Raw genomic sequence first — 14663 nt, forward strand, 5'->3', positions numbered from 1 at the left:
CTAGGCAAGTCAGTTAAGAACAAATTCTTATTTACAATGACAGCCTACACCGGCCAATCATATCGAAGTAAACTTGGAGTCACGCGATGACATGTGTGGTCCTCCCACTACAACTCGTCAGGAAAGCATGCAGTTTGTTAGGTTACAGATGAAATCAATTTTGAAATTCACAGGGTGGTGAAAGTGCAAGGTGATGGATGAGCTTGACGCTCCTTTCCAAAAGAATATTGAGGGTGTTATTCTGGTGACATTATAATGAATGCTTGGCTGCCGTTATAATGAATGCTTGGCTGCCGCAAAAAAACGAAAAATAATTCTCTCTTTTGTCCATAATAATAATCTCATCATGTAGGCTATATGTGCGCTCTAGTCAACAGCACACAGATAGCACTGTTGGTAAGAGCACACGTGCCAATACCAGAGTGCGTACACTCGCTATATAACACACATATTTTTGTGATAAAACCATCGGTAGAGTTGATAATGCAATGGAAACACATTTAACTTGTATTTTTTTATTCGGCAAATGGGAATTTAACCACAATAGGTATTTGATGTGCACTAGAGTGAAGGAAAAGCAGCATATGTGGGGAACTCCTTCAAGAGTATTGGAAAAGCATTCCAGGTGAAGCTGGTTGAGAGAATGCCAGGAGTGTGCAAAGCTGTCATCAAGGCAAATGGTGGTAATTTGAAGAATCTCAAATATAAAATATATTATGATTTGTTTAACACTTTTTTGGTTACTACATGATTCCTTATGTGTTATTTCATAGTTTTGATGTTTTCACTCTTATTCTACAATATAGAAAATAGTAAAAAATAAAGAAAAACCCTTGAATGAGTAGGTGTTCAAAACATTTTGACCAGTAGTGTGTGTATATATATATATATATATATATTATTTTAAAAAAATTGATCCTAGCCCCCATCCCCGCAGGATGCCTTTTGGTAGGCATCCTGCATCCTGTAAATACTGGACTATAAATTGAGCCATTTACTTTTTGTTCGTATTCTTATCGTTTATTATTTCTTATCGTTGTTGCATTGTTGAGAATGAACCCGCAAGTAAGCAGTTTGTTGGACGGTGTCAACCCTATGTATCCAGTACATACTACTAATAAAACATGAAACTGAAAGGTACAAAGGACGTGCAGTACCTTACAGGGTATCACTACAGTGACAAGCGTTTGTACCCCCTTAAGAACAAATCTAACCTTTTTTTCTGAGAGTCTGTGTGCTGTGTCTGAGAGAGATTACATTTATATTTATTTTGTAGATTTGCATGTGTAGGAGTGCGTGTTTGTGTGTGTGTGCGAGTGTATACACCGTGTTCAAATGACAGTGCATTAATGAATGTACCAACATGTGTAAAAGGGTATTTATGGTGTGTGTAAGAGATTGTGTAACTGTACTGTGTTTGTGCACATATGCATGTGTGTTTGTGAAGAATACTCACATGCGGTCAGTCAGGGTCTGTTACTGTTATATCTGTGTAACCAGTCAATGTTTTATGTCACACAGGGGGAGACCAAGGTGCTGAAGCTGAAGAACCTGAGGCTGAAGGACTTTGCCAACTACACGTGCCAGGTGTCCGTTCGCAACGTGTGTGAAATCCCTGATAGCTCTGTCACCTTTCTCCTCACCAACGGCACCAGTAAGTGAAGCATTTTCCTCGCTACCACTTTTCTACACCCCTCTTTCATTTTTTTGGTGTGTGTTTTTAATGAAGAGACAAGACGGTGTAGAAGGCGTGAAGTGAAGGCCTGAAGTGAGTAGAAGACAAAGCAGTCGAGTTCATCTGACTCTGGGGATGTAGATTAAGGGCTTCATTGCCAAAATCCCAAACAATTTATTCAACCACTAGACCACCCCATACCACACCTCTCTCTACTTAAATCTCCCCTTTTCTCTGTGTGAATCCATCCCTCACTTGCTCATCCCTTGTCTCGCTAAATCTCACTCCACCTCACTCTCCTCCCCCCTCCCGTCTTTCATACACAGACACTCCATCTCGTCCTCCCTCATTCCCACTTTCCTCCTCCTCCATTTCTCATCTCTCACTCCCCCTCTCCATTTCCCTCCATCACTCTCTCTTTCAGCCTCGCACTTCATCTCTCCCCCTTCCTTTTAAATCACTCCATCTCCTCTTTCCTTCTGTCTCTAGCATTCCCTCACTCTCTTTATTTTCTTTCCCTCCATTGACGTACATCTCTCACTCCCTTGCTCCTATCCTCCGTGTGTTACACTGTCTATCTGTCTTGTTATTCCCTCGCTGGGTGACACATCTCAGGCATTCACTTCAAATTGACCTGTCAGAGGACTCTGTTATCTCCCTTCACTCTGACCCGTCTCCACGGCAATGCCATGTTACCACCGGCAACGCTGTTACTGTCGACAACGCTGTCAGTTCCACTGCAGCCTGCCTCCAAAGGCCACTAGCTCAACAAACGAAAGCCAGAATCCTATCTGAGCCCAATCTTCTTTTTTATTCCCTTTCTCAGATTCTCGCCTCATTTCAAATGTCATCCAGCACCCCCCCCTTCAAAGAGTTGACCTATTTGGCTGTTTTAATGCAGCGCATATATTTTTGGTAACACTTTATTTGGATGGTCCATCTGTAGATGCTCTACATACTATCTACAGACAATTAGTAACATGTCAACTGTATGTCTGCTGACTTTCAACAAGAAGTGTCTGTATACTGTTGTGGTGCTCCTGAAAGGCTAAAGACATGCTATGGAAATGCTGCTGACAGTCTACAAATAGTTTATTGAATATCTGTAGATGGAAATTAAGACAGCTCACATTCGGTTTGACAGCTCACATTCGGTTATAAATTAAGCAAAAGAGAACTCTCTCTTTACCCTCCAGTACTGGCTAAAGGAATGTCCTTTGTCTCCAGAGTCTTTTGCCTGCCTAAAACTCTGACGTCCAAAAAGTGAATACCGGAACAATATTTATAAGAGAAGAACATGGGGAATGATCAGTGGGGAACTTTGGAAAACAAATGTAATAATTGGTTTTCATTTTGTGATGTCATTAAAAACTATATGGATGAAATACTGTAACTTGGAAAGTATATCCCATTTATCTGTCAAGTATCCATCCAATATGTTGTGCATATAATATGAACAATAATGCAAGTATTTTTGTTAAGATAGGAATTTGATTTTTGGAGGTATAAGATAATCTATCTAATATAAACTGTGCATAAATAAGTAGGCATGCCACGAGTGAGGTCGGAAAGCATGTCAGATGGACAGAGCCATCACTTTTTTGGCCAGAGTGCATAAAAAGCCTTGGTAACGAAGTTAACATTAGACCAGGAAACGTCTAGACCAGGCTCCATTTTGGTCTCATCTGACCACAACACTTTCACCAGTTGTCCTCTGAATCATTCAGATGTTCATTGGCAAACTTCAGATGGGCATGTATATGTATTCTTGAGAAGGGGGACCTTGCGGGCGCTGCAGGATTTCAGTCCTTCGCGGCGTAGTGTGTTACCAATTGTTTTCTTGGTGACTATGGTCCCAGCTGCCTTGAGATCATTGACAAGATCCTCCCGTGTAGTTCTGGGCTGATTCCTCACCGTTCTCATGATCATTGCAACTCCACGAGGTGAGATCTTGCATGGAGCCCCAGGCCGAGGGATATTGACAGTTCTTTTGTGTTTCTTCCATTTGTGAATAATCGCACCGAATGTTGTCACCTTCTCACCAAGCTGCTTGGCGATGGTCTTGTAGCCCATTCCAGCCTTGTGTAGGTCTACAATCTTGTCCCTGACATCCTTGGAGAGCTCTTTGGTCTTGGCCATGGTGGAGAGTTTGGAATCTGATTGATTGATTGCTTCTGTGGACAGGTGTCTTTTATACAGGTAACAAGCTGCGGTTAGGAGCACTCCCTTTAAGAGTGTGCTCCTAATCTCAGCTCATTACCTGTATAAAAGACACCTGGGAGCCAGAAATCTTTCTGATTGAGAGGGGGTCAAATACTTATTTCCCTCATTAAAATGCAAATCAATTTATAACATTTTTTACATGCGTTTTTCTCGATATTTTTGTTGTTATTCTGTCTCTCACTGTTCAAATAAACCTAACATTAAAATTATAGACTGATCATTTCTTTGTCAGTGGGCAAACATACAAAATCAGCAGGGGATCAAATACTTTTTTCCCCCACTGTAGTTACTCCACAATACTAACCTAAATGACAGATTGAAAAGAAGGAGGCCTGTGCAGAATAACAATATTCCAAAACATGCATCCTGTTTGCAGTAAGGTACTAAAGTAAAACTTCATGTCCTGAATGCAAAGCATTATGTTTGGGGCAAATCCAACACAACACATCACTGAGTACCACTCTTTATATTTTGAAGCTTGGAGGTGGCTGCATCAGTTTTTGGATATGCTTGTCATCGGCAAGGACTACGGAGTTTTCTAGGATAAAAAGAAACAGAATAGAGCTAAGCACAAGCACAATCGTAGAGGAAAACCCAGTTCAGTCTGCTTTCCAACAGATGCAGGGTGATAATTCACCTTTCAGCAGGACAATAACCAAAAACACAAGGCCAAATATACACTGGAGCTGCTTACCAAGACGACATTGAATGTTCCTGAGTGGCCTGGTTACAATTTTGCCTTAAATCGTCTTGAAAATCAATGGCAAGACTTAAAAATGGCTGTTTAGCAATGATCAACAACCAACTTACAGAGCTTGAAGAATTTTTTAAATAACGATGTGCAAATATTCTACAATCCAGGTGTGCAAAGCTCTTACAGACTATCCAAGAAAGACTCACAGCTGTAATCACTGCCAAAGGTGATTGTAACATTTAATGACTCAGGGGTGTGAATACTTATGTAAATGAGATATTTCTGTATTTCATTTTCAATACATTTGCAAAAATTTCAAAAAACATGTTTTCACTTTGTCATTATGGGGTGTTGTGTGTAGATAGGTGAGAAACAAAATATATTTAATCAATTTTGAATTCAGGCTGTAACACAAAATGTGGAATAAGTCAAGGGATATGAATGCTTTCTGAAAGAATCAAATTACAAGTGGTAGGGTAGCCAGGTATACCTGTGTATAAATTGCATCCACGTGAAGGCTGGAGTGGGACCAGTAGAAAATGTACACAGTCCTCATGCGCTTCCTTAATCATCTGCAAGGCGTTTGGCTACTGCATTACCTGGAGCACTCCGCAATTGATGTCACCAAAGACAAACCTAATAACGTTACACCGAGTGTTTGTCACCTGACCTGGCCCTGGTATACTAGACACTGTAACAAAATAGGAATGAGAACTATAGGCTACGCAGTACAGAAACAGAAGCTACTACATTATTACATAGGCTACATGTACTGAGTAGCATATAGTTCTCATTACTATTTGAATTAAGCATTGTTAAAAAAACATTTTTTTTAATTAATACTCGCTTCCAGTTGATTCATACAGCTAATGCTAGCTGATTTACCAGATTAAGTTGTCTGTGCACTGGTAAAACACCATCTTCATCTTCCATCCACATTTCTTTCATATGTGACTCGTTTCAGGAAACTAGGCATATGTCGCGGGTCACTACTTCACAGGAGAGCCAATTGTACATAACCTTTTTTTTGGCAAAAATGCCTTCTGGATCATGTGAACTTTCATTTTCCTTAATAACAGATTGGATGCCAACTGTAAATACAATAGACCATGCAAATGAGTTTTCTAACCAAACGATCCATTATCTCTGATGCATGCAAAGGGCCAGGTTACATTTTTTTATTGTGTTTTGAATGGAATTGACGCATTATTTGAATGGAGTTGTAGCAGATAGATTTCACTTCTAGCTACCGTATCTTTCATGCTTGACGCATATGTTGACGTTTGTTTCTATGTGGACGCCCCCCACCCACATGGAATAACATTATTCACCCCTGCAACTGCATGAGGACCAGACGGAGTGTCTACTAAGCGATACAACAATAGATAAGGTAAGCTAATATGCCTAGTTACATTGTTGAAATATGTTTAATGTCAGAGCTAAAAGTATTGGCTAGCTAAATTCAAACTGCTAGTCTAGCAACCATCACTACCATTACAGTACCAGTCAAAAGTTTGGTCACACCTCATTCCAGGATTTTTCTTGATTTTGACTATTTTCTACATTGTTGTATAATAGTGAAGACATCAAAACTATGAAATAACACATATGGAATCATGAAGTATCCAAAAAAGTGTTAAACATATCAAAATATATAAACAGAAAAAAAATTATATAAAGAAAAAAGACGAATATAGACAAATACAAATTTCAACAAACATTAATTAGATCTAGTTTTTATTTACATTTGGTTGAGTTGTCAACTAACCAGAATTCAACGTGAAAAAAAATATAACATGTCACCATGTGATTGGATTTAGGGTGAAAAATGTCGAATTTCCGAACATTGATTACTTTTTTCCCACATTGATTCAGCATCATCACATAGCATTTTTTTGGTGGAAATGACGTGGAAACAACGTTGATTGAACCAGATTTTGCCCAGTGGATCTCATACCGTCCCTCAACATAGAGTAAATGCAATTTAATATCTTGCTCAGTAACTATACCGCTTTGTTGTTGTTTTTTTTTACATCATAAATGTAACAAAGTTCACTAGATGCTATCTTTGAGAAAACTCCATAGAGAGATGAAGACTGTTGATTTTGTTAGTATATTTTTTATTTTTTATTTATTTATTTCACCTTTATTTAACCAGGTAGGCAAGTTGAGAACAAGTTCTCATTTACAATTGCGACCTGGCCAAGATAAAGCAAAGCAGTTCGACAACATACAAAAACACAGAGTTACACATGGAGTAAAACAACATACAATCAATGATGCAGTAGAAGAAAAAGAAATAAGACTATATACAATGTGAGCAAATGATTTGAGATAAGGGAGGTAAAGGCAAAAAAATGCCATGGTGGCAAAGTAAATAAAGTATAGCAAGAAAAACACTGGAATGGTAGATTTGTAGTTTGAAGAAAGTTCAAAGATAAAATAGAAATAATATGGTGCAAAGGAGCAAAATAAATAAAATAAATAAATACAGTAGGGGAAGAGGTAGTAGTTTGGGCTAAATTATAGATGGGCTATGTACAGGTGCAGTGATCTGTGAGCTGCTCTGACAGCTGGTGCTTAAAGCTAGTGAGGGAGATAAGTGTTTCCAGTTTCAGAGATTTTTGTAGTTCGTTCCAGTCATTGGCAGCAGAGAACTGGAAGGAGAGACGGCCAAAGGAGGAATTGGCTTTGGGGGTGACCAGAGAGATATACCTGCTGGAGCGCGTGCTACAGGTGGGTGCTGCTATGGTGACCAGTGAGCGGAGATAAGGGGGGACTTTACCTAGCAGAGTCTTGTAGATGACCTGGAGCCAATGTGTTTGGCGACGATTATGAAGCGAAGGCCAGCCAACGAGAGCGTACAGGTCGCAGTGGTGGGTAGTATATGGGGCTTTGGTGACAAAACGGATGGCACTGTGATAGACTGCATCCAGCTTGTTGAGTAGGGTATTGGAAGCTATTTTGTAAATGACATCGCCGAAGTCGAGGATTGGTAGGATGGTCAGTTTTACGAGGGTATGTTTGGCAGCATGAGTGAAGGATGCTTTGTTGCGAAATAGGAAGCCAATTCGAGATTTCACTTTGGATTGGAGATGATTGATGTGAGTCTGGAAGGAGAGTTTACAGTCTAACCAGACACCTAGGTATTTGTAGTTGTCCACAAATTCTAAGTTAGAACCGTCCAGAGAAGTGATGCTGGACAGGCGGGCAGGTGCAGGCAGCGATCGGTTGAAGAGCATGCATTTAGTTTTACTTGTGTTTAGGAGCAGTTGGAGACCACGGAAGGAGAGTTGAATGGCATTGAAGCTCGTCTGGAGGGTTGTTAACACAGTGTCCAAAGAAGGGCCAGAAGTGTACAGAATGGTGTCGTCTGCGTAGAGGTGGATCAGAGATTCACCAGCAGCAAGAGCGACATCATTTATGTATACAGAGAAAAGAGTTGGCCCAAGAATTGAACCCTGTGGTACCCCCATAGAGACTGCCATGGGCAGGGCTGGCTCTAGCCTTTAGGGGGGACTAAGCAATATTTGCTTGGGGGGCCCCCACCTCGTGGCAAAACATTTTAGTTGCACCCTTCTTGACGGTGGAGAGAAACAGTTACGCTTTAATATTCATTTACTGCAATTCTACATATTTTGCCATGGGACATAATAGAATTTTGCAGTTTTAAATGCCCAGTGCCATCAAAAATGAAATGTTGCTGTGTTTTATTACCAGTCAAAAGTTTGGACACACCTACTCATTCAAGGGTTTTTTGACTGGTACTGTATACATTTTCGGCTCCTTTAGCTACCTGGAGCTTGTTTAGCTAGCTAACGTTTTTAATGTCTACTGTCTTTTCTAGTAACAACCCAGCGCAGTCAGAATGGCAGCTCAGGGGACAAGTGCACCGATGTATGACAGTGCAAAGGAAGTGCACAGGAAGGAGATGTAAGTAGTTAGCAAGCTAATCTCTTATCTGTGGTATACTATAAAAAATATATAGCTAACTAACCAAGATTGTTATTGCAAAAATACTTTTGTAATTTCTTAAAGTGTTTATGGTAATACTAAGCGCAATTAGCTAGCTCTGGTCCAGGGTTTTGATTGAATATGCGAGCGACAGCACAGACGATTCATGCCCTGGAACAGAGGTATTAGTTTGCTAGTGCTATAGAATCCATCTGCAGTCCCACAGCATGCAGTTGTGATTTTAGAATTAATTAATTAATTGCACTATAATGGTGACAAATGATGCCCAAACACTGTTAGGGCCTACGTAAATCTGTCCCAACAGCAGTCCCAACATCTGCTACACCTGGCTATCAGTGGAGCCTTGTCTGGCAGCGAAACAGTTCATTCAGCCGCAGTTCAAACAGTTCATTCAGCCTTTAAAAAAAGCATAGCTGATATGTGTAACCTTTTATTTAACTAGGCAAGTTAGTTAAGAACAAATTCTTATTTACAATGACGGCCTACTAACATGGCTGACTTGCTTAAACAAATGTGGTTTCTACTGACAATTGAGATGTACAAGCTATAGCATAAGGGGACGACGACCGCATAAGAGGCAATTCATAATTTCGATTAGGACATTAACAAGCGCGCTAGGACGGACATAGTCAATATAACTATTTTTCAGCACTTCTGAAATGTACAGTGACAGAATTCAGAACATTCTTACAGCATTCTTCCTTTACACCATGTCAGAACCATAGGATAAATAAAGGGGACATATAAGCAGAAAATGAAAGCTCTTACATTATTCAATGACAACATTTCTCTAAAACAGGCTATAGCCTATATGTGCACCACCAAGTCAGTAAAGTAGGTGAAATTAGGAAGGGAAACGTGACCAAATTATTAGGGTGAGGCACATGGGCCACTAACAGCTTACTACACAACATACACTTAGTATTACATTCTTAGCTACAGCATACATATCTCCCTGGTATATTATATCATTTATGCAGCAGCATAAAATTAAATTTTGGACTCACCTTGTTGTGCTGTGCTCACTTGAACAGGAAGTGGTTCTTAGTGGGCAAGTTTTGTCATCAAACTTTGTCATCAAAGTCTGGCACTCTCTGGATTTATGATGCTTTCAAGACAACTGGGAACTTGGAAAAAAACAAGGTTGAATCATGGTGACGTCAGTGATCTTCAGGTCGGAGTTCTAGAAAGCGGCCCGAGTTCCCGACTTGCAATTCCGAGTTGGATGACCGTTCAAAACACATTTTCCCAGTCGTAACTAGTTTTTTTCCGAGTTCCTAGTTGTCTTGAACTCACTTAAATCAGATTTCACAGTTCTGAGTTTCCAGTTGTTTGGAGCGTGGCACAAGTCATGCTGGATTGACACCATGGCCATCTTTGAATGTTTATCCTTTTAAGCTTGGAAAAGAGACCCTTAAAACCAGACTTGGGACCACACACCCACTCCACTGAATAGCACAGTAGTAATTGCTTTGCAATGCTTGCAGTTAGTCACTGATTCCTTCCAAACCACTCATTGTTGAATTTCCGATTTCCAACTTGTTGTGTAAGGTTTATGTCCAATGGCCGATGAGCACCAATGCATTTTATCTATAATTCCTCTTCATTATTTCTCTTCATATGACAAGGATAAAAAAGGATTTGCCAGTAGATTGTCGACTTGATTCATGAGGATGACTGCTAGCTTGCTAGCTAAGATTTTGAAAGTATGATGTTGATATGATCAGTCCAATCAAAGCTGCTGTAGATATAACATGATTTGACATCATTTTATCTGTGTGCAACGACCTTGAGCATTCTTGGATGGGCACTTGAAATGTAAATCTATGGCAGCACCCAAGGGGCTTGAATTTTCAAGCTCTACCCTTAGATTTGGCGGTGACGTAATGTCCCTATGAGTGACAGAACACTAAGCTAATCATGGCGCAACTAGAGAACATACCCCACCACCACAGAAAGCACTGAGCTAGGCTGAAACACCTGCATTTTGAAGCTGCCTTACTCAAGAAAGCAAAAAAGAGACCATGTTTGTATGCAGCTTTCATTTTTATTTGACATTGTTTGCAAACTGATATCAGCTTCACGGTGGGAACCACACATGCGGAGATCATCTGTTCACCTACTCTGCATCTCACAAAGACATGGCGGTTGGAACCAAAAATCTCAAATTTGGACAGATTTCCACCGGTCTAAAATCCATTGCTCATGTTTTTTGGTCCAAGCAAGTCTCTTCTTATTATTGGTGTTCTTTAGTAATGGTTTCTTTGCAGCAATTCGAGCATGAAGGCCTGATTCACACTGTCTCCTCTGAACAGTTGGTGATGAGATGTGTCTGTTACTTGAACTCTGTGAAGCATTTATTTGGGCAGCAATATCTGAGGCTGGTAAATCTGATGAACTTATCCTCCGCAGCAGCGGTAACTCTGGGTCTTCCTTTCCTGTGGCGGTCCTTTTGCATGATGGTTTTAGCGACTGCACTAGAAGAACATTTCAAAGTTCTAGCAATTTTCCGGATTGACTGACCGTCATGTCTAAAAATGATGATGGTTGGTTGTTTCTCCACATATATACATTGGGAGAAAACACTGACATTTCTTCAGTCAGTACATAGAATACCAACAAGACAAAAATCTTCAGGTCTCTTGCACAATCTCCCACTGAAAATGCGCCCACATTCAGCAACTCATCATGCCATAAGCTACCAAACACTTTGAGTCCTCCGCATTGCTTTTGCATGCGAGGAGCAGTAGCACATAATAAAATGTTGTAGCAGAGTGGTGATAACATGGAAAATGTACATTGCTTTTCTATTCTGCTTTTCTATTTCTTCAGCAGGCAACATCAAAGATGTTGTGACCAGATACCAGCAGCTGCTGAACCTGACGAAGGAGGGCTGCAATATGATCGCGGCTTTCCGAAAGACGGGTGTGTCCAGGAACGACGTGGCGCCACAGATCACATTGCTGAGCTCTTCATAGCAGACCAACCAATGTTCTGTAAACATCTCACAAATCTGGCAACCTTAGGCAAGAAAAGATGCTGGTTGATATTGAAGTAAAAGTCACAGAGATGAAGAGAAAGGCGGAGCTACTTACCTTCATACTAAGATCAAATCAAATTTGTCACACGCATCGAATACAACAGGTGTTGACCTTACAGTGAAATGCTTACTTACAAGCCCTTAAGCAACAATGCAGTTTAAAGAAAAATATGTTACATAAAAAATAGATGAGTAAAAAATAAGAAATAAAAGTAACAAATAATTAAAGAGCAGCAGTAAAATAACAATAGCGAGGCTATATACAGGGGGTACTGGTACAGAGTGAATGTGTGGGGGCACCGGTTAGTCGAGGTAAATGAGGCAATATGTACATGTAGGTAGAGTTAAAGTAACTATGCATCCAAATATATTGTATATATTGGTCATATTGGTCATGGCTCCAGAGTGGCGACAATAGGATTGCCTGCAGTTCTCCAGCTTTATCCACTGAGATAGTGGTGGGCGCACGAGGGCAGGGGGCACGGGACGGGCCGCAGAGCAGCGCACAGAAGACGGACCTAGCCCATGGATGAGGGGGACACACCGCCACCCCGCCCCACTAGGTAGCACAGAGCAACACTTTAAGGGGCATTGCAATAATAAAGGCGCTGACTAAGGAAACGTTCCCTCTGTTCTTAGTGCCTGTCTGCACGTTCAAACTAAAACAATGTAACTAATAATGGTGCAAAAAATTCCCTTAGATATGAATTCGGAGGGCAGAAATGATTAAATATTAAAGCATTAGGCCTCTCACTAAAGACGTCAGTAAGGGTCCTGTCTGTAGCTGGTGTAGAGAGTCAGGTGCAGGACAGCAAATATGAGTAATCAACGTACTTTTACTCAAAATGAGAAATGTACAAAGTAACATCACGAGCACACAATGACGGACCGAAAATACAATAAACTCACTCACAAACAAACGTGGGGAACAGAGGGTCAAATAATAAACAGGTAATTGGGTGAGTGAAACCAGGTGTGTAAGACTAAAACAAAATAAATGGAAAATGAAAAGTTGATCGTCGGTGGCTAGAAGGCCGGTGACGTCGACCACCGCCTGAACAAGGAGAGGGACCGACTTCGGTGGAAGTCGTGACAACGTCAGTCAAAAGTTATACTTAAATCCAAACTGGATTTAATGAGAAATGGCATGAAAAGCGCACATTTGTAAATCCCAAACTCTAAAAGTAATTGGAAAGGTAGGTACAAATTATTTTTTACATTGTGGTTACAATAAAGAATGTAAACAAGATATAAACAAGATGCTGTGTTTTTATTGACAGTAGTGATGGACAGCTGGAGGCATTTTGAAGACAGGTTTTCAAACTTTTTTTTCACAACTGTACTGTAGCAGGTGTAGCCCTATTAGCAGGACAATGGACTCTTTATAGCCCGGCTACTGTAGGTATGAAAATCCCCCAATTTGCAATGTATTTGATAGGATAAGGATAGGGGGCAGTATTGACAATTTCGGAAAAAATATGTGCCCATATTAAACTGCCTCCTACTCAAACTCAGAAGCTAGGATATTATTAGTATATTTGGATAGAAAACACTCTGACGTTTCTAAAACCGTTTGAATGGTGTCTGAGAGTATAACAGAACTCATATGGCAAGCAAAAACCTGAGAGAAATCCTACCAGGAAGTGGAAATCTGGATGCATGGGCTCTCTTCAAGTCGTTTCCTATTGAATACACAGTGACGTAGTAATAATTGTGCACTTCCTACGGCTTCCACTAGATGTCGACAGTTTTTACAAAGTTGTTTGAAGCGTCTACGATGAACAGAGACCGAATGAGAAGGAGGGGAAGTTTTTGAGGCAGGGATGACATCACTTCTTGGCGCACGTCCATGAGAGTGGATCCTCCGTTCCAAAACCTTTTTCAAGACACAGGAACCGTCCGGTTGAAATATTACTGAATCTTCACGTTCTGAAGGCCCTAAAGATTGATGTTTTACAACGTTTGACATGTTTGAACGAACGTCAATACAACTTTTTTTTACTTTTCGGCGCGACATCGTCTTGGACAATGCTTTCTACACTTGGAGTAGCTTTCTGGACGCACGAAAAACAAGGAGTTATTTGGACATAAATTATGGACTTTATCGAACAAAACAACATTTGTTGTGGACCTGGGATCCCTGGAAGTGCCTTCTGATGAAGATCATCAAAGGTAAGGGAATATTTCTAATGCAATGTATGATTTTAGATAACTCCAAGATGACGGCTATCTGTATAGCCTAGTGTATTTTTCTGAGCTCAGTACTCAGATTATTGCAAAGAGTTCTTTCCTCGTGAAGCTTTTTTTTAAATCTTTCATAGCGTTTGCATAAAGGAGATGTTCATCTATAATTCTTTGAATGACAGTTTAATTTTGTATCAGTGTTTATGACAAATATTTTTGTAAATTGTGGCGCTGATTCACTGGCAGTATTTGAGGGAAAATATTTTCTGAACGTCACGCGCCGATGTAAAATGCTGTTTTTATAAATATGAACTTTAACGAACATAAAATGCATGTATTGTGTAACATGATGTCCTAGGAGTGTCATCTGATGAATATCGTCAAAGGTTAGTGCTGCATTTAGCTGTGTTTTGGGTATTTGTGATGCATGCTAGTTGCTTGGAAAATGGCTGTTTGGTTGTTTTTGTCGATGTACTCTCCTAACATAATCTAATGTTTTGCTTTCGCTGTAAAGCCTTTTTGAAATCGGACAACGTGGTTCGATTCAGGAGAAGTGTATCTATAAAATGGTGTAAAATAGTCCTATGTTTGAGAAATAGAAATGATTAGATTTGGTTTTGAATATGGCGCTCTGATTTTTTCACTGGCTGTTGATTCCTGAAAGCCTTAAAAGTCAAATGCATTCTTTGCTTTGAAACAGATGCTACAGATGCTGGTTCGATACCCGTGCCGGCCACGACCGAGAGACCCATGAGGCAACGCACAATTGGCCCAGCATCGTCCGGGTTAGGGGAGGGTTTGGCCGGCCGAGATTTCCTTGTCCAAAAACCAACAGATGAAGAAAACCTACACTAGTCTAAAAATTATTTCAA

At 40.3% G+C, this 14663-nt stretch overlaps 1 protein-coding gene across 1 annotated transcript in view; it reads left to right on the forward strand.

Annotated features, from left to right (window-relative positions):
- LOC106610595 (MAM domain-containing glycosylphosphatidylinositol anchor protein 1) overlaps nt 1-14663 on the forward strand; it is a 401645-nt gene that overhangs the window by 212292 nt on the left and 174690 nt on the right. Inside the window, exon 6 of the mRNA XM_014209988.2 lies at nt 1522-1654. Within this exon, the coding sequence (XP_014065463.1) occupies nt 1522-1654 (133 nt within the window). The remainder of the gene's footprint in view (nt 1-1521; nt 1655-14663) is intronic.

The sequence above is a fragment of the Salmo salar genome, chromosome ssa09 (assembly GCF_905237065.1).
Source record: "Salmo salar chromosome ssa09, Ssal_v3.1, whole genome shotgun sequence".
Classification (NCBI taxonomy): Eukaryota; Metazoa; Chordata; class Actinopteri; order Salmoniformes; family Salmonidae; genus Salmo; species Salmo salar.